The sequence below is a fragment of the Coloeus monedula genome (genome assembly GCF_965178545.1).
Source record: "Coloeus monedula genome assembly, chromosome: 8".
NCBI lineage: Eukaryota > Metazoa > Chordata > Aves > Passeriformes > Corvidae > Coloeus > Coloeus monedula.
The window spans coordinates 1,419,146-1,442,886 of NC_138788.1; the positions used below are offsets into that span (position 1 = coordinate 1,419,146).

A 23,741-nucleotide genomic window follows, 5' to 3' on the forward strand; every position below is an offset into this window, starting at 1 on the left:
CACGAGTACCTCACAATTCCCTGAAGCAGGAGAGGTGCTTGAAACGTGCTTGAGACTCAATGTGCAGCGAGAGGCAGAGTTTAATGTTAGTGCAGAAACCACACGATTTCATCGTGCAGGGAGGATGAAATTCCTGTTTCCATAAGGGCTGCAGGCTGCTGGATCTGGTTGCTGGAGCACCTGAAGGAGTTGTGATGTCCCCTCTCTGTTTAATAAGAACTCCAAGGTTGTTAGGGGAGAAACTAATCCCAGGATCCCTGAGGCTGGAAAAGCCCTCCCAGCCCACGGAGTCCAAGCTGTGCCCAATGCCCACCTTGTCCCCAGCCCAGAGCACTGAGTGCCACCTCCAGCCCTTCCTTGGACACCTCCAGGCATGGGCACTCCAAAGCTCCCTGGGCAGCCCCTGCCAAGGCCTGAGCACCCTTTCCATGGGGAAATTCCTGCTGCTGTCCAAGCTGAGCCTCCCCTGGCCCAGCCTGAGGCCGTTTCCCCTTGTCCTGTCCCTGTTCCCTGGCAGCAGAGCCCGACCCCCCCGGCTGCCCCCTCCTGTCAGGGACTTGTGCAGAGCCACAAGGTCCCCCCTGAGCCTCCTTTGCTCCAGGCTCAGCCCCTTTCCCAGCTCCCTCAGCCCCTCCTGGGGCTCCAGCCCCTTCCCAGCTCCGTTCCCTGCCCTGGACACGCCCCAGCCCCTCCAGAGCTGGATAGGCCGAGCTGCTTGGATTGCTGGAAAGGAGCTGTAAATGCCTTCCCTGGGGACTGGGGGAGGAGATTCTCCTCAGTGTCCATCGTCTCCCTCTTCCATCTCCCATCCTGAAATCAGGACAGGTACAGAACCATCACTGCCCAGGTGCTGAAGTTCAGGGGCACGACCAGGCTGGACACTGGGGCTTGGAGCAGCCTGGGACAGTGGAAGGTGTCCCTGCCCATGGCAGGGGTGGCACTGGATGGGCTTTGAGGTCCCTCCCAGCCCAAACCATCCTGGCATTTTGGGATCCCATTTGCTACGGTCTCTCCTAACGCTGCCTGTCCCAGGTTTACCTCAGTTTCTCCTGGTTTATCTAAACTTCCATCACGTTATCCTAAGGTTTCTCTAAGTCCTATTTTTGTGACGGCCACCTCTCCTTTGCCTGCTCTTTCCCACCCTTTTCCTTCCCAACTGGCCATCAACCAAATCCAGCTTGAATCCATGTTTGAAACCTCCACACGTGTTGGCTCAGTCTCTCAGTTGTTTTTCCCCAACAGCTGAGCTCACTGCTGGCTCTCAAAAGATGCGAGCTCCTGAACAGCAGCACTGGCACATAATTCCCTCCGAAATCCATGAGCAAATTTTCCAGGGAGGGCAGATTTCAGTGCGTTTTAGCCATGTTCACTGCTGCCTTTGGGATGCAGCAGCAAGCGTTGTGTGGATTATGGCAACTGGCTGCTGGCTGGGGACTGCAGACCTTTCAAAATAATTAATAAATGCTATTATTATAGGAAGGAAAACAGCTCCTCAGTATTCCATTTTCAGTGGGATTTCTGAGCCCTCCAGCTGAGACACCAACTACCCCAGTCAGTCTGCAGTCAACAGCACTTTCCATCCAAGCCAGAACCATCTGGAAGGATGGAACGATGCTTCTGCATATCAGGAAGGGATTTTTATTTGATACATGTATTAATCAACAGCCAGGGTAGCTTTATGCCCCTGAACAACTTCTGTAAACGCACGGGGAATGTTTTTATTCCAGCTGTCCCTTGCAGCATTTGTTGAAACCCCACAAGTTTCCCTGATGGAATACACAGTGTTATTTCTGTTGGTATTAGGGATTTAATGGCTTGGAAAAACAGCTCCTCATGAATCCCATTAAACACTCTGCCAGCCAGAGGAACCCAGCCTCCACCTGCGCTGCTGATGGGGTGGTTTGAGGAGCAGGCTCTGGGGGCTCAGGACAATGGGGCAGCGTTTTTCCTCAAGTTGATGTGCTCCTACCTCTGAGGAAAGGATTGGGATCTCCTCTTCCAGGTGAGCTGGTGGGATCTGAGTATCTGAGCTGGAAGGGACCCACAGGGATCATGGATCCAGCTCCTGGCCCTGCACAGACACCCCAACAACCCCCCCTGTGCATCCCTGGGAGCGCTGTCCGAACGCTCCTGGAGCTCTGGCAGCCTCGGTGGTGCCTTTGGATGTGTTGTGGGAATAAAGGTGGAAACCTCCCTGCGCTGCCGTGGCACGGGGACTGAGCCCACCCCGGCATTCTGGGGGAATTCATCTCCCAGAGCAGACAAACCAGGTGAAAAAAGGAATTTCCAATTCCTTCTGTGCACCCTGGGGCTGGTCCTGTTTTCCCAGCCCTGGGAGTAGTACATGGCAGAAGCCCACTGCAACAAATGGTGCCCTAATTTCTTGATATCCCCCTTACCCTCTGCAGAGAAATTCCTGATATTTATCCTTTTTTTTTTCTCTTCCTGCCTGTAAACAGCTGGATTCCAGCTGGATTCCAGCAAGCTTTGTGCCTTTTGCACTGACAGTGGCTCTGTTTAGTGGTTGGTTTAGTGGTGGATGTGGGTTCATGGTTGGACTCGATGGTCCTTGAGGTCTTCTCCAGCCTTAGTGATTCCTGATCCTATTAATTTAGGATCCTGTGTGCCTCCCAGTGTCCTGGTGTTGATGGGAGTCCCCTGCTTGTCCCCACTGGCCCTGTGTTGCTTTGCCACAGCACAGAGGATTTGCCCCACACCAACCAGTTTGGTTTTTGTGGAGAAACACCTCCCCGAGCTCCCACCACGTGTGATCCAAGTGCTGCTGGATCCAAACCCGCTCCTGCCACCCTACAAGGTCTTTCCATGCTGACTTCTGGAGCAGACACCTCAAAAAGGCTCTGCAGTGACAGGATCGTGCCTGTGCCACCCCAGGGTGTCTGAACAGTTCCCTCCTGGGATACTTTAAAATTGCCCTTTTCCCTTTCCCTGCTCCTCAGGAATTGCTGCTGCTGCTGCTCTCTGTGCAGCTGTGGGGCTCCACAGGTCTCCAAGTGCAGGAGCAAGGACAATCCCAGAGGTCAGCTCATTCCAGGAGGAGATAGGCATGGAGTTGGGAAGAAAAGCCAGGGGGCTAAACCACAGCTGGATGTCAACTCTGCCACAATATTGAGGCTACACAGGAGCAGAATTGAATTAGAATTGTAGAATCCTTCTGGCTGGAAAAGACCTCTAAGCTGGCAGTGCCCAAGGCCGGGCTGGACGGGGCTTGGAGCACCCTGGGATAGTGGAAGCTGTCCCTGCCCATGGAGGGGTGGGATGGGATTTAAGATCCCCTCCAGTCTAAACCATTCCATGATGTACATCCCAGTATATCTGATGCCAGGGAATGGTGGTGGGCAGGAGAAGCCCTGGAGGAGCCTGTGTCCCCTGGACCTGTCCAGGTTATTTTGAATGATTTAATCTTTGGGCTTTTGTTGTTGTGATCAGCAGTGGAGAGGGAGAAAAGATTCACTGGAGAGGAGATTCCTGCTATTTCCTCCCAGTAATCCAGTGCAGCTGGATTTGGAAGCAGCCCCTTCTTTTGCCCAAGCCAGCACACAACCAGTGCATGCTGCCTGTTTTTGATCTCCTTCAACTTCCTCCGATTTTATCCACAGGGATAAAGCCTTGCTGGTGGGCTGCACTCCCACAGCACCACTTTGCTTGGGAGGAGAGGTCCTGGAGGTGCCTCCCACCTCCCTGGCTGTGTCAGAGACAGCCAGGGAGGCGCAGGAGAATCCCGGTGGGAATAACCAAATTTAAACCAGCACCAGAGGAAGGATCAGCAGAAGGATCCCATTGCAGTTATCCCTGGGAAGTCTGGGCATGGGGAGGAAATAATCCCCTGGAAGGACATTTTAGAGATGATTGCAGGCGTCAGGTGTCTGTTGTAACAGGGAATGCTTTGGGATCAGGGTGTGGATGCTCAGGGCTGGACTCCAGCTCTCCCCAAGTTCCCCTTTTTCTGAAGGAAGCTGAGCCTTTGACTGGAATTACGAGTTTATCAGGGAGACAGTGATTTGTTGAGGACTTACATCCCAAAATGTTAACTCTGGATTTGCATAAATTGGAATACAGACTCCTGAATGGGCTTGCTTGTTGGAGCAAACGTGCTGTTGGAATGGGCACATGGAGAAGGAGCTGGAGCGAGGGGATTTAGTGGAAGTGGCAGCACCTTTCAGTGACACGCACAGCCTGCACCAAAAATCCACACTGAGTGCCAGGACACAGGGAATGGCTTCCCAGTGCCAGAGGGCAGGGATGGATGGGATATTGGGAAAGAATTGTTCCCTGGGAGGGTGGGCAGGCCCTGGCACAGGGTGCCCAGAGCAGCTGGGGCTGCCCCTGGATCCCTGGAGTGTCCAAGGCCAGGCTGGACATTGGGGCTTGGAGCAGCCTGGGACAGTGGAAGGTGTCCCTGCCACAGCAGCGGTGAGATTGGATGGGATTTAAGATTCTGGGATTCATTCTGGGATTCTGTGATGATCTTGATACCCCAGATGTCCTGTCGAGATGGGATCTCCTTGGATTTGGGATTTGTTTGATAGATGAAGTCCCCCAAACCCCAGCTTTTCCCAAGGGCACACACGAACCCTGGGCAGGGGATGTGGCAGGGGATTACTACAGCCCCTGCTCTGCACCTCCTCTGTGCTATTTTGGCACAGCAAAACCTCTAGGACAGACCTTTCTTACCCAGGGAAAACAGCACAGGGATTTTACCGCATGGGACAGGTTTCTATCCAGTGTGGAAAACAGGGAGTGCTCAGGAGAGAAAAATCTGGGCATGGGTTATTTAATCATTGTGTAGGGAATGCTGCTCTTGGGAAATGAGAAAAGAGTCGAGACGTGGAATTACTGTGAAGTTCATTTAGCAAAGTGCCTCTTTCCAATCACACAGAGAGGAGCGTTTGTGTCGTTGGGGTTTCGAGCTGCTTCACGTTCCCGCTGCGCTGCCAAGCCCCGGTCTAACTGCTCGGGATTTCTCCAAACGTTGGGATTGCAGCTCAAAGCTGGAAGTTCAGCTTTGTTTGCAGATGGCAGCAATGGAGTGGTTCTGTTTCCTGCTGCACTGCAGGGTGAGGGGCAGCGCTGTGCAGGAGATGTGCAGCTGGGTGTGGGGCAAGGTGACAATACCATCGCTCCTGCTGCTGTGCTGTGCTGAAGTTCATTCCAGACTGGTTTGGGTTGGGAGCTTCAATCCCACCCAGTGCCACCCCTGCCATGGGCAGGGACACCTCCCACTGTCCCAGGCTGCTCCAAGCCCCAATGTCCAGCCTGGCCTTGGACACTGCCAGGGATCCAGGGGCAGCCCCAGCTGCTCTGGGCACCCTGTGCCAGGGCCTGCCCACCCTCCCAGGGAACAATTTCTCCCTCATATCTCATCTAAGTCTGGTTTATGTGAGCAGCTCTTAGAAACTTGGATGAATTTTGATTTAAATGGAGAAAAGGTCTGACTTATACAACAACATTTCAGGCTCGGAGAGGAAATAGAAGGTCAAGGAGAAAAGTGTCACTAAGAATTTGAATAGTTGGGTTTAAAACATGCCACGGCTTTGTTGTGAAATTATTTTCCTTGCAGCCTCTGAAGGGCTGGTGGCTTTTCCCTGTGTCCCTTTTCCTCAATGTCTTTCTCCTGGTGAAACCAAATCCCAGCTGGAGAAGGGGAGCCCCATCCCTGGAGCCTCTCGGACAAGGGACAAGGAATTTTCCCTGGGATGTACAAGTATCTCAGTGTTGTGATTATTTCCATGCTCTCCCTGTCATTTCTGCAGAGGGGATTGTGGGGTTCAGCTTCACCAGTTGCACAGTTCCAGAAGAATTCATTTCACCGCTTTATTTTCTGTTATTCAGTCCAAAACTAATTTCTCTGTGTGTCCTTTTGCTCAGCAGAATCATTCTGCTCAAAACATCCTGTAAAAAGAGATCCTTCCCATTGCCTTACACCCAGACAGCTGCAGTTCGGCTTTCCCTTTCTATTCTAGCATTTTTGGGGCCATCACTTCAGAGTACATTTTAATCTTGTCCCATCCAAAGCCCAGGGGGCAGCTCAGAGCTTCAGCAGTGGAATAACTTCAAGCCATGCAGTTGAAGTAGAAAAGAAGTTAAGAAACTCGGCAAACCCCCTCTGTAAAAGCTCCAGAGCCGCTCCAAAAGCAGAGGTGACGGCTTCCCTTTGGGAACTGCGGAGCTGAGTGTGTGCCAGCCCAGGGCTGGCTGCACTGCAGGAGAGGATCCCTGCAGAGGGAGGGAGTGGCAGCCTGGGGATCCCGTCAGCTCCGGCAGGAAACTCGCTGTGCTCGGAGCTGTGGGGAGGCAGCTCGGGGTTGGGATTAGCACCGGCATGTTTGGGACCGGTTATGTAGGGAAAACAAAGTGCACTTCTACTGCTGCTGCTGCTTCTTCTGCTGCTTCTTCTCCTGCTGCTGCTGCTGCTTCTTCTGCTTCTTCTTCTTCTGCTGCTTCTTCTGCTTCTTCTGCTTCTTCTGCTTCTTCTCCTGCTGCTGCTTCTGCTACTTTTTCTGCTGCTTCTTCTTCTGCTTCTCCCGCTTTTTCTGCTTCCTTCTTCTCCTGCTTCCTCTCCTACTGCTGCTGCTTCCTCTTCTTCTCCTGCATCCTCTGTTCTTTTTCTTCTGCTTTTTCTGCTGCTGTTGCTTCTACTTTTCCTACTTCTGCTTTTTCTGCTCTTTCTTCTTCTGTTTCTGCCTCTTTTCCTTCTGCTGCTTCTTCTGCTTCTTCTCCTTCTTCTCCTTCTCTTTTTGCTTCTCCTATCGCTTCTGTTCTGCTTCAGCAGCTTTTTCTGCTGCTTCTGTTTTTTCTGCCTCTGCTTCTTCTGCCTCTTCTCCTTCTGCTGCCTCTGCTTCTTTTGCTTCCTCTTCTGCTGCTTCTGCTTCTTCTTCTGCATCTTCTCTTCTGCTTTTTTCTTCTGCTTCTGCTGCTTCTGTTGCTTTTTCTGATGCTGATTCTGCTTCTCCTACTTCTGCTCTTTCTGCTCCTCCTTCTCCTTCTCCCTCTCCTCCTCTATTCCAAGTGCCATTTTAATTAAACTTTTCAATAACTAAACCCCACCATGCTGGAGAGGTGTCCCAGGTCAATTATTTGCACCCAGTGTGGGTATTTATGGCACTTTCCTCATTCTCATGGTTGTTACTCATGAATTAGAGCATCCAGCGGTGCAGAATTATAAATGAGAGTGTCTGGCTGGGAAAATGGATTTCCACCTGGCTTCCTGCTGCTCTCCATGCTCCACTGAGCTTTATCCACTGGAGCCACTTCTGTAGCTAAATAGTCCAGGAGCACCAGGAGATGAAGGGGGGAAAGGCATTAAAACACTGGCTTGTTACTTTGGAGAAATTATCAGTAGTTTTGCTGCATGTGAGCAGCTCTTTAAAAAAGTGTTTTCCTTCCAACCCCCTTCTGGATAACTCAGAGCTGGGAACAGGTTTCCTGGAGCTGTGTGATGTTGTCCCTTAGGGAAAAATCAGTGGGTGAGGGTGCCCTGGATATTTTAGATCCTTTGGTTTCAGGATCTGTTGTGGAGCTCTGTGGGAGACCCTGGGGTAAGGACAGAGGAAAGGGTCTCAGCACTTGGGGCAGCCCTGCTCCGGGGTCCTCAGAACAAGGAGGACGTGGAGGTGTTGGAATGAATCCAGAGGAAGCCATGGAGATGCTCCAGGGCTGGAGCCCCTCTGCTCTGCAGCCAGGCTGGGAGAGCTGGGGGTGCTCACCTGGAGAGGAGAAGGCTCCAGGGAGAGCTCAGAGCCCCTTGCAGGGCCTAAAGGGGCTCCAGGAGAGCTGGAGAGGGACTGGGGACAAGGCATGGAGGGACAGGACACAGGGAATGGCTTCCCAGTGCCAGAGGGCAGGGCTGGATGGGATATTGGGAAGGAATTGTTCCCTGGGAGGGTGGGCAGGCCCTGGCACAGGGTGCCCAGAGCAGCTGGGGCTGCCCCTGGATCCCTGGCAGTGTCCAAGGCCAGGCTGGACACTGGGGCTTGGAGCAGCCTGGGACAGTGGGAGGGGTCCCTGTGTGGGACTGGATGGGCTTTGAGGTCCCTTCCCACCCAACCCATTCTGGGATTCTTTGATTCACAAGGAACCAAGCAACTTGCAGAAATTTGTATCATCTTCCCAGATCTTCCATGAGGCTCTGGCCACTGTTCCTGCTCAGATTCCGGCCCCTCAGGTACTGCCACCTGGAATTTCTGGTTGCTTTCAGGACCTTGTTTTTCCCCCACTACCACAAAGTCCCCTGTAATTCTTCCTGCCTTTCCTTCTGTGCAAGGGGCAGAGCAATTCCTGCCTTCCCAGATCCCAGAACCCCACCTGCATTCCAGGACTCTGGTTTCCACGCTGGGATTCTCTCTGAGCTATTTTTCAGTTGCCTTTTTAGTGCTGTTTTTCCTGTTCCCTATTCAATGGCCTCCCACATCAACTTCTCCATTTATCAACACCCACCCTTCCAACCCAGGGCTGTGTTAAGATCCCTCCTTTAATTGGGAATATTAATTTTCCTTGGAATCAGGGCTCCTTTAGGCAATGAGCTTGGACTGATTTGTGGTCTCTTTGAAATGTGAATTGATTCCTTTCCTCATTCCTCTTTCCTGGTACTGCTTCCATGACCCTGGCATGCCAGTGAGCCGATTTATCCCAGGCTGAATCTCCACCTGCCAGGAGAGATTCAGGTTGTTATCCCCTTTTCTTTCCCCGAATAACTGGAGACATTTTCCCTCACCCCATCTTGCATCCAGTGAACTAAGTGAGTTCTTTAATTTGAGATTCTGACCTGCCTGAGAGCCTTTCTGACTTTCCATCCATCCCCCCTCACACACCAGATAGGATTTGGGAGTATTTCTTTGTGGCTTTCAGCTTGTTCTTCCTGAATTATTTCAGCTTTCAGTGTTCAGGACTGAAGCAAAGAAGATTTCTGAAGTAGTCTGGGAGCTCGTGCTCGTACAAGGGTTAATTAAAAACCTGGAAAAGCCTCAGTGTTGTAGGACTGTGAGAAGAGCTCCGTTGGTACAGCCGGGAGGAACGAGGTGACATGGAAAGGTTATGGAAAATAACAGTCTGAGAAGAGCAAATCAGGACAGGCAATTAGCAGGGCTTGTAGTACAAGTGGTTTGAAATTCCTAGGAAAATACCTGGTGTAATTGAACACTCTCTTAAGTAATCCCTGCCACCACTTCTCATTAAGGCTGAGGAGTTACGAGGCTGCGGAAGAGGATGGGGAGATTTGGGGGAGACAGCAGAGATTGGGAATGATGCGAGAGAAAAACAAATGCCAGTGGAACATCAGGGGCCTTCAGCTGATCAGAGCACCCCACTGAGGTTATTCCTGAATAATTCCTCAGGAGTTTTCTGTGAAATGTTGGGACAGGAGGTTGGATTACTCCAACACAGGATCCTACACAGTACCTGCTCCAGCTGATTGTGCTTAGCACTGGCTGATAGATGTTGTCAGATCTGTTTAACACTGTTCAATTTAATAGCTTCAGGGGCCTTTTTAATAGATTTATGTTTAGATTTAGATTTAGATTTAGATTTAAATACTCCAGGAGCAGAGTTTGGTAATAACAATTTCCTTCCGCTTCTTTCCTTGGCTGTATCTGACCTTACCCAGGCACGTGTTGTTCCTAAGCAAACCTTACACACTTCCGTGGAATCTCGGGGTTTCTGGAGTTGGTTGGAGTGAAAGCAGAGCTCCCTGGAGGTCCCACATCCTTCCTGCTTCCTTTCCTCCTCACAAAACCTGGATTTATTATTTGTCACCTCTGAGACCAGCGATTGAACAGGCAGCCCAAACATTCCAGGGATCCAGGGGCCTTGGGCACTGCCAGGGATCCAGGGGCAGCCCCAGCTGCTCTGGGCACCCTGTGCCAGGGCCTGCCCACCCTGCCAGGGAACAATTCCTTCCCAATATCCCATCCAGCCCTGCCCTCTGGCACTGGGAGGTTTTCTCTGGCTCTGCATTTATCCTTGGGGAAAACTAAAGTCACTCCTTCCTTACTGATAAAGCCTGCCTGGGGAATAATGGGAAAGGACCTGCTGGAAAATGGGATATCAGGATGGATCATCCTTGTCCCAGTGCTGCTGTTAGAAACCTGGGACGGAAACATCTGGGAATAAAGGAATTTATTCCTGCTCCAGCCACTGGATGCATCCTCTCCATCACTCCACGCTGTGTCCTGGAGTCTGCTGGAGCCTCCCTCATGATTCCCGGTGTGTATGGCGGGATAAAACAATTCCATGTGCTCCTCCTGTTTGGTTAAATGTGCCTTTCATCATCATCATTTCATACCTTAAACAGCAGGGAGCAGAAATAGCTGGAAATGGCTGTGTTTTCCCCCGTGGGAATTCCCACAATATTTCCACAACAAAAACCCAACTCAGGCGGGAGGATGGTTAAACAGGAGTGGAAATTTGATGTTTTGTCTGCCCAAAAAGCCCCGAGGACACAAAGCTGCGGCTGTTTCTTCGCCTGAGGGCAGAGAAACGAACAGTTATTGGGATAAAATAGCCCCAAAGCCAAAGGGAGCTGACGAATTCCAGCTTGGGGTGCAAGGGAATCATAATTTTCAGGTCTGAGAACGCTGCCAGCAGCACTTGGGCTGAGGGTGATTCACCTGGTGATCCTTGAGAAAACTTGGGAAGGCTTCAGTGAGCACATAAAAGCTCAGGAAGATGCTCAGAGACCGCGGGGCCCTGTGAATATTGCACTGCGTTTCGGAAATAATGCCCCTGCTGGCTGCTCCGATTCCAAGGATTTTTGAATATTCAGGACTTCCCCACTGATCTAACATGAAATAGGTCCTCTTAAATAACATAAACAGCATTTTTGTTGCTCTTCTGTAGCTATTAAATTAAAGGCTTTGCATTTCCCCCCTTGTTTCGCTGCCTTTGCACGCGAGGAAGGGAAAAAGGAGCTGATGATGTCCACAAGAGAAAAAGGAACAAAACAACCCAAACTTGCTCCTTCACCAGGCTTGGAGGTATTGAAAACAAAGAGAATTAAAGCCTAGAGAGGTTAAATCCCTGTTATTTAAAGATTTAGGGCTGTTCAGCCTGGAGAAGAGAAGGCTCTGGACATGGATAAACCACAGACATATCCCAGGCTTTGGGCTGGACTCTGCAGCCCTCTGTTCACCCCTTTAAATTGGGATCTATTTTCATGGGTTCCCATGTAAATCAACAGGAAGAAAAGTTTGGGAAAAGTGCTTTTTGGAAAAGGAGTTCGAAATTGTTTATTGAGTTTTTTGATTTGCTTTAATCAGGGATGTTGGTGGAGAGAGGGGTTTGACTCATTGACTGAAATCGTTGATTTGGATAATTTCAGGCAGCTTGAATCAGAAATTAGGGCTCAACCATGGCAAGCATTTCAAATTTAAACTTTAAGGATAACATCTCCACCCCCATCCAGTTCTGACCCAGGAAATGCTGATTCTTCTGCCTCAGCTCTTCCCTGTTTCTCCAGCAGCACTTGCTTTGTCTTCAGCCCTCGAACCACAGCAGAAATCTCTCATAAATCATCATAAATCATCATTCCCATCAATCTGTTGTTTTAGCGTGCAATTCAAATATCCTGCAGTGCCCAAAATCCTCACCTGGAGAGCTCCTACAGCTGCAGCCACACAGAAATCCCAGGTTTGGGCATCCCCATCCAAACTCCCCAACTCCTGGTGGCTTTTGGACGAGCGGCGATTTTGTTCTGTGCTGTCCCAAAGATCAAAGGGAGCCCCAGCTGTGGCATTTTGCTGGGGAAAAGTTTAAAAGAGGCAATAAACTTGAATTGTAGCATCGCTGCTCTGCTTGCAGGGTGATGTTTTAGATTACTGAGTAAGGAAACTCCTGTTGCAAACACATCTGCTGCCATAACTTTATTCCTCGTGTTGCTTTCTGTTGTGCCTCCTGCACTCAGGGAATGGGGTATTTTATATTTTACCTCCAGCCTCCAACACAGGCTCTGTGGAAAGGGATGGACCAGGAAATCTCTGTGCCTGTTCTAACTCTTAGTTCCCAGTGGATGTCCCAGTGTTGATTTGTGGGACACATCCCATGGATATTTTTCATCTCAGGGCACTCCTAAATATTTAACTTTGAGGTCTTTAATGGCACCAAATCCCACAGAATTCCCCCGCTGACAGGGGGGTTTCAGCACCACAGGAGATGATGCTCGTGCTGATTAGAAGGGTCCTACTGACATTTAAATCTCTCCCCTGATTAGCCTTCAGCAAAGCATCTGTTTAGCAGTGAGGCAGGGTAAATGGGAACGTAAGGTGTGATTAGTGGTTTAATTAATCCAGAAGTGCACTGTCTGCTCTTCACTCAGTGCCTGAGCTGCCTGAACCTTAGAGGAGGGGCTGGTGGGTATGATTAGGGGGTGTAGGGATGGATTTATTAGATATATAGGATATAACAGGGTGTTATGTGTAAAAGGAGAGAGTTCCACTTCTCCACAGCTCCCTGACAGGAGGGGGCAGCCGGGGGGGTCGGGCTCTGCTGCCAGGGAACAGGGACAGGACAAGGGGAAACGGCCTCAGGCTGGGCCAGGGCAGGCTCAGCTTGGACAGCAGCAGGAATTTCCCCATGGAAAGGGTGCTCAGGCCTTGGGACTGCCCGGGGAGCTTTGGAGTCCCCATTGCTGGAGGTGCAGCTTTGATTATAAAACTAAAAATGCTTCTCCAAAAGATAAGTTTCTGAGTTGAAAACAAGAAGAGGCTTTAAATGCTCTTCTGCCATGCAATTCAAGAGGAAATCTTTGAGTTTGCACTTGGAAGGTTTTCCATCCTGCAAATGCAGTTAGGGATAAAAACTCATTAAGGAGGAGGTTTGGGAGCTGAAGGACCAGCAAATCAAAGCACATTCATTTCGTGGATCTTATCAGTGAGAATATTTGTAAATATTTTGCTGAAAGTCTCTTTGCTCTGTGCTGTTTCCTGCAGTCAAATGGGGGCGTGGGGATGGAATTTATTGCATTTACTCTCTGACAAAAAAAGCAATTAATACAAGTGTAGAGGTCTTGGGAATAGCTTTAATCAAACTGTTTCTCTAAGGAGAAGCCCTGTTATAAACTACATACTCAAGCATTTATGGGTAATGCAAATGTCTAAGGCACAGCTGAGATGAAAACTGGACCTTTCGGGGTTCTTTTCTCTCCGTTATGCGCTGCTTTCCCCTGTTTTTGCAATGCAGCTTTGCCTCTGAAGAATGGGACGTGATGTTCGGTGTGTAACTCAGAAGTCTTGGAATTCAGCAGGGACCTGGAAACTAAAGCTGGAAAAGAATGACTCAAAACCTCCCCAGCTGGGAGCTGTTTCATTATCAGGGTGTAACAGGGCTTGGGGCTGGAAATTTCCTTGAGCTCAAGGAGGAATTGTTGTCTGATTTGGGAGCAGGGTGAAACCTCAATGGACTTTGCTGGATAACACACTAAAAATGTCCCGAAATCGCGCAGGTTGCGGCGAACTGACCCCGAATCCTCGCTCGCCTCCAGCCTTCCTTGATTTCTCCTCCTGTCTCAGCTGCTTCCAGGCTGTGTTTCCCCCAGCACCCAGCTCCCAAGCCAGGATTCCCCCGCTCCTTTCCGTGCATGCTTGCTCCCTTGTCCAGCGGCTGGCTTTCCCGCTTGGCAGCGCTCCCCGGTCCCGCACTTTTCACCAATGCCATCGTTTCCCTCCGCAGTTCACAACAGGAATTTGGACAGTTTTTGCTAATCTCGTTTTCCCCTTGTCTTGTTTTTTTTCCAGCTCTCGTAAATGTGAAACTTTGGGCTATTGATCGGCAATGTTTTCAAACAATAATGATGAGGACTGGCCTCATCAAGCATACTGAGTATATGGAATTTTTAAAAAGGTATGGCACTTGTTTATTTATCCAAAAATCCCATGAAACTGCCGTCCTCTCTTGCCTTTTTTTTTATTTTAATTTTTTTGTGAGTGCAGTATTTGATTTGTTTTCTTCTCGTCTCTTCTGGTTTTAATTATTATTATTATTATTATTATTATTACTGTTATTCTGATGATTTTTCTTTGCTGTTTGCCCGCCCTCCTGAGAGGAGGGGGAGCTTTGCTGTGGGGGAGTTTCATTCCTGTTGTGAGTTATTCATTGGCAAAGAGTCCCAGAGCCAGGGGGTGAGAGACAAGCTTTCATGTGAATCATTCAGAGGGGCAGAAAAGACACGTTTTTACAGAAACACACCCTTTCAAGGGAAAAACCTGGGGTTTAAACTTGTTCAGATCCATTCAGAATGTGTTCTTGTGCTTCTAAAGCGACATGTGAGTTTCTAGAGAAGAAAAGGTTCAGGTTGCTGTAAAACGGAAGTTGGATGAGCAACATAAACATAAAGACAGAAAAACAAATCTTTTGCTCATTAAACTTGATTTTCCCAAAGGTTCCTTCAGTTCCTTCAGAGATTTAAGCTTTGGAGAGGTTCAATAATGAATAATCCCTATTATTGAGAGAGCTGGGGGTGCTCACCTGGAGAGGAGAAGGCTCCAGGGAGAGCTCAGAGCCCCTTGCAGGGCCTAAAGGGGCTCCAGGAGAGCTGGAGAGGGACTGGGGACAAGGCATGGAGGGCCAGGACACAGGGAATGGCTTCCCAGTGCCAGAGGGCAGGGCTGGATGGGATATTGGGAAGGAATTGTTCCCTGGCAGGGTGGGCAGGCCCTGGCACAGGGTGCCCAGAGCAGCTGGGGCTGCCCCTGGATCCCTGGCAGTGTCCAAGGCCAGGCTGGACACTGGGGCTTGGAGCAGCCTGGGACAGTGGGAGGTGTCCCTGCCCCTGGCAGGGCTGGCACTGGATGGGCTTTGAGGTCCCTTCCCACCCAAACCATCCCATGAAAATGATTCCATACAATCCAGCACCACAGCAGTGAGGAACTGGTGGTGTTTCATGTCACCAAAATGATCCCAAAGGGAAGGAAATGTCCTCAAATTGTAGGGACAGGGAAGGCCCAGGTCCCTGTGGTGCTTTCAGCCATCCCAGTGCTGCTCAGACATTATGAAGACGTTCCTATACCAGGCTTGGCCCAACTAGTATTGGAGAAAAAAGGGACCGAGGGAAAAGGAACAACAAAATTATTAATACTAAATGTTAGTGATGCCATTAGTAACAAAATATTAGTTTATACAAATAGATGGTATTTAAAATGTGTGTTATATACCACATATAATGTAAATATATATATGTAAAAATAACGGAGACGTGATTCACAGGAGCTTTTGGGTTGGAGATCATCGAGCCCAACCATTCCCCAGCACCGCTGAGGCCACCACTGACCATGTCCCCAAGTGCCACACCCACACGGCTTTGAATTTAATAAATTAAATTTAAATTTTTAAGTCCCCACCGGGGACTCCACCATGCCCCTGGACAGCCCCTTCCAACACCTGGCCAGCCTTTCCTGGAAGAATTGTTCCCAACAGCCCATGTGAACCTCCCCTGGCACAGCCTGAGCCTGTTCCTGTTGCCCTCGTTCCCTGGGAGCAGGGGGTGAGCGCAGCCTGATCTCCAGGGAAGTGGAAGCAGGAAGGTGATCCCATGGGATTGATGCCCTGGGATGAGGGTGGCTGTAGCACAGCTCAGCCAGAGCCAGGGCCAGGGAATTAATCCAAGCTGGAATTTGAGCTGGGAGCAGAGTCCTGACCAGCTCACCCCACCAGTCCTCAGCTGGGTGGAGATCCCAGCTCCCGGCCTCTCCCTGTGGGCTGGAATTCCGCTGGGCTCCTTTCAGTCAGGAGTGGCAGCAGTCCCCATGAAATAACGAAGCTCAGGTGCTTGGCCAGGCTTCCCAGCCTCTGCTGAGGTGAGGCTTTCCCTGGAGAGGGCCGGGAGCTCCATGGACATGTCCCATGGCTGGGAAAGTGTGGCCAGCAAAGCCGAGCTTTTTCCAGGTGTCTCCATTGATGATTACCAACAAAGGACAGCAAACAGAGCCTGCTGCTTTATTTTAGGGGTTTAGACCCCATCAGTTCCAGCATTAACAAGCCTTTCCACAATGCTGGGAGTGAGTGTGGGATCAGCTCCGGGGTGGGAGCTGCCAGAGCAGGCCCCATGCTCACATTCAGCTTTTAAGCTCCGAGCTTTAATAGAGATTTTCCAGAAGATTGTCGAGATTAATTTGGATTCAGGTCCTGCAGAGCCTGCCCAGCTTTAATTTTAAAGCAAACAATGTGAGGAGGAAACCAAGGAGTGTTCCCTCACAGTGGCTGAGCTGCTTGAACACAACCTGGGGCTCATTGGAAAGGCCTAAGGCAAGCAAATAAATATTTATTTTTTAAAATCTTACCTTTTGAATTTAGGAAAAGGATTTCTTCCACTTGGAGCACCTGTAGGAAGGTCCTTAAAAAATGTTGCTTCCCACTGGGTCTTCCACTTGTGCTCTGGGCATCTTTAGCTGTCTCAAACTCAGCTAAAATCCCATATGGAACATTAAATGCTCATTTTCAGATCCCATTTGCTACATTAAATGCTCATTTTAAAATCCCATTTGCTACACTAAGAGCTCATTTCTAAAGATGCTTTCCTTCAAAATGTTTCTAAGGAAAATCTGGATAAATCCTGAAGAGAAGGAGCTTGTCAATTGTTGTCTTTGCTCTTTGCTTTTTGGGGGTTTGGTTTTTTTTTTTTTTCCTTTCCTGCATTAATGCATGAATGCAAATGCTCTTGTTAAGAAATAAATGGAATAAAAAGAAATCTTTGAATGGTGGCTGCCCGCAGAAAAGTCAGTGGGGTTGGACAGGATTTTTTCCTGCTGATATTGGTCTAAAAATTCCCTAATTGTGCCATTATCCCAATAACATAATTATCACCATCTCCAACAGCAGATTTTCATGTGTGAGCAAAGCACAGAAGAAATTAAGCTTTTGGGGGTGAAACGAGGCTGTTCATTTATTTATTTTTATTTATTCTCTTTTATCCTGCTGAAAATCCAGCTGGATTTCCAGGGCTCCCTGGGAATGTCACCCCAGCAGCGTTGTGGGTTTGCCGGGGTTTCCCCCAGCAGGATCATCCTGCTGGCACAGGGCAGCTGCTGCTCCCTAGGGCCACCCTTGGCTGTCCAATCCTTTCTTCTGAAGGCCAGGAGAAAACCATAAACCCAGGAAAAATCCATTTCCTGGCTAAGAAATCCGGGAGTGCCTTCCCAACGTGTCCTGGGCTGGAATGCTCTATCCCGCCTTGCTCCAAGGAGTAGCAGACTAAGAAAAGTTGGGATAACTCCTTTGGCTGAGACAAAAGAACTCTTCTGGAGCAAGCAGCAAGCAGCCTCTTTTTCCTCGTTTTCCTGAGGAGCCAGTCTGTGTCTCCCTTCCCAAACCAGCAGCTGATCCCTGACGGGATCAAGAGCCGCCCGAATCCCCTGGCAGCACCTGCTCTGAGGAGGGGCTGGAAAAGCTGTCTGGTTTTGATCCCTGTGTGCACCTGCAAGGCAAATCCCAGCAGTGATTCCCTTGGACACACAGATTTTTGGTAGCTCATTGTGTGACTAAACCGCTGTCAGACCAAGGTAGTTCCCAGAGCAGCCAGCAGTGAAAAGGGAAATGTGATTTTGTGGTGTAGGTTTAGTAACTCCTGATGGTACAGGGGGTTTTGGTGGAATTCATCTAAAGTTTTTAGCCCAAATTGTGCTTTTTGGTGTGTAACTGGATATATTTGTCCTTACACGAGGGCAGTGAGGTCACAGCTGTGCTAAACTCCACTGCACCTCTCACTGCAATGTTCAATGTTCCAGCCTCACAATGATTTCTTTCTCAAGCCAGTCCTAAAAAACCATTCCTTTTAATTAAAATCAGAATATTTCAGTTAAGGAAACAACTATTTATTAAATAAATTTGTCAGGGAATAAAAGATGGGGAAAAGCCTTGTGCTGTGGCAAGAATTTCCTGCGAAATCATAAGAGTTTTAAGACCTGAACACCTTGAAAGAGTAAATACTGTGTTTTTTCCTCCCCAAAAATGGCTTCCTCGATGTAAAAAGCTTCTTTTAATGAAAAGAGGCTGCAGGTTCTGGTCCATGGTGCAAACTGCAGTTCCTCCGAGGCCCTGGAAGGAGTCAGGAGAGCTGGCGAGGGATGTTTGGAGTCACCTTGGAGGCAGGATCGAGCTTTAGGGGCGGATTCTGGGGGGAAGTTCCCACTTACACACACAGCCTTGAATCCTAGGAATGAAAAAATTCCGTGGGCAGGCATGGAAAGGGTTCCCATGGGCCTTGATGTGAGAAGCTGCAGAGGGTGGGGATCCCCACGGTGCCCACGGGAGCTCTGTGGACGTCCCTGCACCTCCCGGGCTCATCCATCAGGAGTGAACCCAGCCTGCCATCCAGGTTTTTGTGGGATTTCAGTCCCCTGCATGGAAAAAAAGCTCTGGGAGCAGCCCCACCTCTTGTCTGGCTGGTGTGTTTGGTTTTTTGACCACATGATTTGCAATTCAGGCTGTGCTGGGGACACTTGAGGGCATGGCCAGGGAAGCGGCTGAGCGGGAGCAGCGGGATTTGCTGCTCACGGTGCACGGGCAGGCGCTGGAGCAGAACTGAAGGGATGCTCCACGGGATCCAACTGTCCATTCCTTCTGCCCTTTAACAGGGAAAACTGTCTGTCTTGTCTTGAGGAGGAGGCCAGGGTCAGGTTTTGCTTGACGTGCTTTTTGCAATGAACTGTGTCAGCAGCCCCAGTTCAGTCTCTGTAACCCCTTCTGAAGGCTGGGAACGGATGGGAAGGGGCTGGGGCACATCCTGCCCGGTGATAGAGGTTTAATCTTGACCATACACATTTTAAACTAAGGAAGATCCTTATTGGAGGCAATGCACCCCAGGGAAAAGGCAGGAGAAGGGAAAAGAAGGCAGAAGGGTCTCTGTTGATGCAGAGCATGATGGGAGGGGAGGATTAATTCCTTCAGCTCGGGTGTCAGCTGGGTTTGAAATGTTGGTTCATACACACTGGAGTAAGTCAATATCTTGTTTTAATGCTGCTGATCCATGGAATTAAAGAACGGGTTGGGTTGGAAGGGACCTCAAAGATCAGCTCATCCCACCCCTGCCATGGGCAGGGACACCTCCCACTGTCCCAGGCTGCTCCAAGCCCCAATGTCCAGCCTGGCCTTGGACACTGCCAGGGATCCAGGGGCAGCCCCAGCTTCTCTGGGCACCCTGTGCCAGGGCCTGCCCACCCTGCCAGGGAACAATTCCTTCCTCACATCCAATCCAAGCCCTCGCTCTCTGCACAGAGCTGTTCCTTGGCACACAGAGGGACAATCACAGTGTGACTCCATGGGATGTGCTGCATTGTCGCATCTTGCAGGATCTCCTGTTTGGCACAGAATCATTTACCAGGCAGGTCACAGGCAGTGCCTTCACTCCCACCCTGCATCCCTGGGGTCTCAGGTCAGGGGGGTTCAACTCCCTGACAGGAGGGGGCAGCCGGGGGGGTCGGGCTCTGCTGCCAGGGAACAGGGACAGGACAAGGGGAAACGGCCTCAGGCTGGGCCAGGGGAGGCTCAGCTTGGACAGCAGCAGGAATTTCCCCATGGAAAGGGTGCTCAGGCCTTGGCAGGGGCTGCCCAGGGAGCTTTGGAGTGCCCATGCCTGGAGGTGTCCAAGGAAGGGCTGGAGGTGGCACTCAGTGCTCTGGGCTGGGGACAAGGTGGGCATCGGGCACAGCTTGGACTCCGTGGGCTGGGAGGGCTTTTCCAGCCTCAGGGATCCTGGGATTCTGTGGGGCAAATTTGGGCTGTGCAGGAATGCTGAATTGCCACCTGCAGTGGGAAGGAGGCAATTGCAGGGACCAGGGGGTGCAGCACTGGATGCCCTGGGGAATAAGACCTGGATCCCTGAGGATTCAGCACTATTGGACCTGCTTTTCCAGTTGGTTTTTTTTTTCCTTTCATTCATCTCAGAGTTTACTTGATGAGGTAAATTCTAATTTGCTGGCAGGATTGCTGTGCTCTCTGAGATGATGTCTTTGCATTTCCAAGGCAAACAAAACCACAAATGTCCTTTCCCCACCTTTTTGACTCTGTCAGCGAGGAGAAACACCCTTCAGAGACCCACTTGTGATCTCCAGAGGCACAAGGCCTGCTTTGGGGTTAAGCTGCTGCCTTTTACATCATTCTATTGTAGTGGTTCTACTGAGAATTTGAAAAGGCCATGCCAGGAATTAAATCTTGGACTTTTTCTTCTGGTTTTTAGCCTTTAAAAATAATGATGTTTATTTTTACCTGTTATTTTTGATTTCCAAATCCCCTTCCCCCCCCCACCCCCCCGCGCTTTTTTTTTTTTTTAAAAGGAGGAGTGCTGCCTTTTTGGGGTTTTTTGCCATCAGTTGTTATTTCTCCTGACAAGGAGAATCACATTTTACTTTTCAACACCTGCAGAGTTGAAAGGTGCAGGTCTCAGGTACAGATGGATCAGCAGGGTGGAATCACTGCTAACATAAGTGCTTCATGGTTTTATCCTGATGCAAACAGTCCCAAAATCCAATCCTCTGCCACCACCATGGTGCTTCAGAGCCTTCAGGGGTGGTTCCATCCCACATCCTGCCTGTTCAGGGAAAGAAAACTCCTCTTGTCAGGAATTTTGCATCAAGCCAAGCCTAACCCTGGCTCTTGGCCCAGGAGGACAGTGGGATTCTGAGCTCCAGAGCAAAGCAGGGTGTGACAGGACTTCAGATCGTGTTTTCTGCAGCTGCAGCTCTTCACAGCTCAGTGCAGAACATTAGGCACAACTGGAGATTTATTGAGGTGTTAGGGTTTGTTTGAAGTCATTCATCCTTTCCAAATCATCATTTGAGATTGAAATATTGATGGCTGTGCTTAGCAAGAGGATTGTTTTGTGGCGCTTGCTGAAATGTAGGGAAGAGTGGAGTGAAGGGAGGGATGGGAGTGAAAGATTGGGGCTTTTTACTGCCAGCACTAAAGCAGATGCAGTTATTAAATATTTTGATCACATTATGGTGTGACTTGAACTACAGGGCTCTGAAAGGCGGTGGGATCTCCAAGTCAGGACCTGCAGCTCCACCCTGCATGGCTTCCCTGAGGTTTCCCTCAGCAGGGAAAGGAGGCAGCCCGAAATAATGGGGCAAGGCTTTTTTGGGTGTTATTTTGCTGATTTTGGTGAGAATCTCTGGAGCTGTGACCTGTCAGCTCTAGAAAGAGCCCAGGGCAGTTGTTCACTCCCTTGCTGGGGCAGAGAAGAACAGCCGTGCTTGGTATCTAAGCATTAAGAATGATGGATTGTGGGGAATTGCAAAGGATGAGACATCTGGAGGTGGAATACAACAGGTTTTATAACCTTAATTTATAAACCAATCCTGGAACTGTTGGAAAATGTCATGGGGTTTGATGTTCATCCTTGTCCCTCTCCGTTACGGCCACAGCCGTCCCCAGGTTGTTGTGCTCTCCTTGTGCCCCACACACAACGTCCCTCAGGGTGTCACCAGGGTGCCTGAGGAGTTTAAAGACCTTCAGCTCCTTCTCAGTGCTCAGGATTGGGTTATAAATCATTCGTCAATGGGTTGGAAATCAAGGCGAAAGGGTAAGCTCAGATTTAGGACTTGCTGCACCCGACGCGCTCGGCCTCAGCAAGGGGTGCTCACCTCGGGCATGATCAGCACAGTTTGGAGAGCTGCGTCTGGTCCTTACCCTTCTTTTTGAAGTTTCCCCATACCCATTAAAGTCTCCTTCCTCTGGGCTCCTGAGCTGTTTTGGGAGCCCTTGGACAGTGCGCAGCCATTTGATACTCACAGATATTCCCGAGCTCGTCCTCGTGCCTGACACTTCTCACAAAAAGCCATTTACCCCCTGCCCAGCCTATTATCACCCAGACAGAGCCTGTTCTTGTGCCCATTTTCATGCTCAGATAACAAACAGATCCCTCCCAAAGCAGCTGACAGTCTCCTCTCCTCAAAGGAGAAGGATTTCAGCAGGGCCAGGAGTCTGCTTGGAAGTATTTTGCTTGTTGGCCAGGCCAAGTGAGGAACTCTTCATACAGGGCCAGAAATGCAGCTGGAGCCTTCCAAACTCCATTTCCTTTTGCCTGGCTCACAACCACTCGGCTCCTGTGTGATAAGAGGATTATTGTCTTTATCATTAGCATTATTTTTCAAATGAGGGAGGAACCTGAGCATTTCTTGGCAGGTTCCAGGCTGAAGTTTAGCTTCTCTCTCATGTTTTTCCATCTCTTCTAAGGAGAAACGCCTGAATTTCCCTGCACCGTCCTGGACTGCATCTTACTAACCGTGGAAGTCCATGGAAGAGAAGTGCTCCCATGGGGATGTTGGGTCTGCCCAGGTCAGAGATGCCTTTGGGTGGTGTTTGCTGGGATTTCTTCTCCTTGCAAAACTGTTCATCGCCTTGGGTTGATAATTGGAAGACCAGCTGAGGTCTCCAATATAATATTTTAGAGAATTCCAAAGGAAACTGTGCTAAAATATGTTAAAATCCATGGAATGTTAGGGAGAGAAAGTCACGGGAAAAGGGCCTTTTTCTGCACAGCTGGTAGGGAAGTTTGAGTACAGCCTAATTACGAGGAGGATGTATCAGGCTTCGTGTTTGAAGACGGTCTCCAAACTGCCTTTGGACCCTCATGAAAACTCCGGAGTCTGCTGCAAATCCACAGTGCCAGGCAAAGGTTTCTGGAGGAGCATTAATTTGATGGCAAACGCAGCTTTGGGGCCAAATAAATTGTTGGCAGAATGTTTCAGAAATGAGGAATGTCCTCTCTCTGGGTGCTGGGTTCCTCGCAGGGTGAAGAGGCTCTGAGGAAGAGGGCAGAGCAGTGGGTGGGGTTGGTTTGGGGTCAGACAGGCTGGGGACACTGTTGCCTGCAGCACTTGGAGGCTGAGGAGGGATGGGATGGATGCATGGATGGTTAAACAGGCTGGAATACGGCAGGCCTGGAGAGAGGTTGTCAGCGGCTTTGATGTTTAACTGGTGCCAGGGAAAAGCAGAGGGTGGTGAGGCTGGTGGGAGATGCTCCACATCTCCTCTCACGCTGCTCAAAGCCACACCTTGAGGGCTCTGTCCCGTTCTGGACCCCTCCAGCTCCCTCCTGGGGCTCCAGCCCCTTCCCCAGCTCCGTTCCCTTCCCAGGACAAGCTCCAGCCCTTTGTGATGAGGAGCCCAAAATTCAGCTTCCAAGGGATGCACTTGAGAAGCTCACAGTGCCAGCAGGGCCCATAGTGAATGTTTAATGTTTGATGAGTTTCTCAGCTGGCCCTTCTAGCTGGCCCCTGAGCTCCTGCCTGTGATTACAGCATTCCCAAACCCTCCAAGCCTCAGGTCTGAGTGGAGGTAGAAAACCTCAGATGCCGTTGAGATTGAAACATCCCGGCAGGAATTGCCGTGGCTGTAAGTGCTTGGCAGTGCATTAACTTGGAGTCCTCCTACTTTCATGAAGGATTCATTGAAGTTTCGACTTGCTGTGAAGCTCTTTAGGATTTCCTAAGTGGGTTTTTAGTACAGAGATGCAGCATTTTACACATGCAAAGCTTCAGACTTGCTGAGAACAGCCTCTGCCATGGCTGCCTTCTCCTGGCACCAATTCCCAGGGACTTCTCTGGTGATGGCTAAAAACACACTCTGGGTTCTGTTAGAAAGGGAGATTCAGAAACACAGCTCTGAAATGAATTCCCTGGCCTGAAAGATGGGTGGAAGTTCAATTGCCATGGCTGGGGAAGAGAGGAAAACTTGGGGGGACTGGAATTGTGCCCACAGAGTAATGGAGTGCTTCAGTGGTGCCAATTCTTTTAAGAAAT

The 23,741-nt window shown here is 49.9% G+C and overlaps 1 protein-coding gene across 2 annotated transcripts in view; it reads left to right on the forward strand.

Moving 5' to 3' along the window:
* Nucleotides 1–23,741, forward strand: part of PRKG1 (protein kinase cGMP-dependent 1) — a gene marked incomplete at both ends in the record, with an annotated part of 370,579 nt that overhangs the window by 215,947 nt on the left and 130,891 nt on the right. For both annotated transcript variants that reach the window (XM_082285730.1, XM_082285731.1), the window contains one exon: nucleotides 13,743–13,848. In XM_082285730.1, the coding sequence (XP_082141856.1) occupies nucleotides 13,743–13,848 (106 nt within the window). The remainder of the gene's footprint in view (nucleotides 1–13,742; nucleotides 13,849–23,741) is intronic.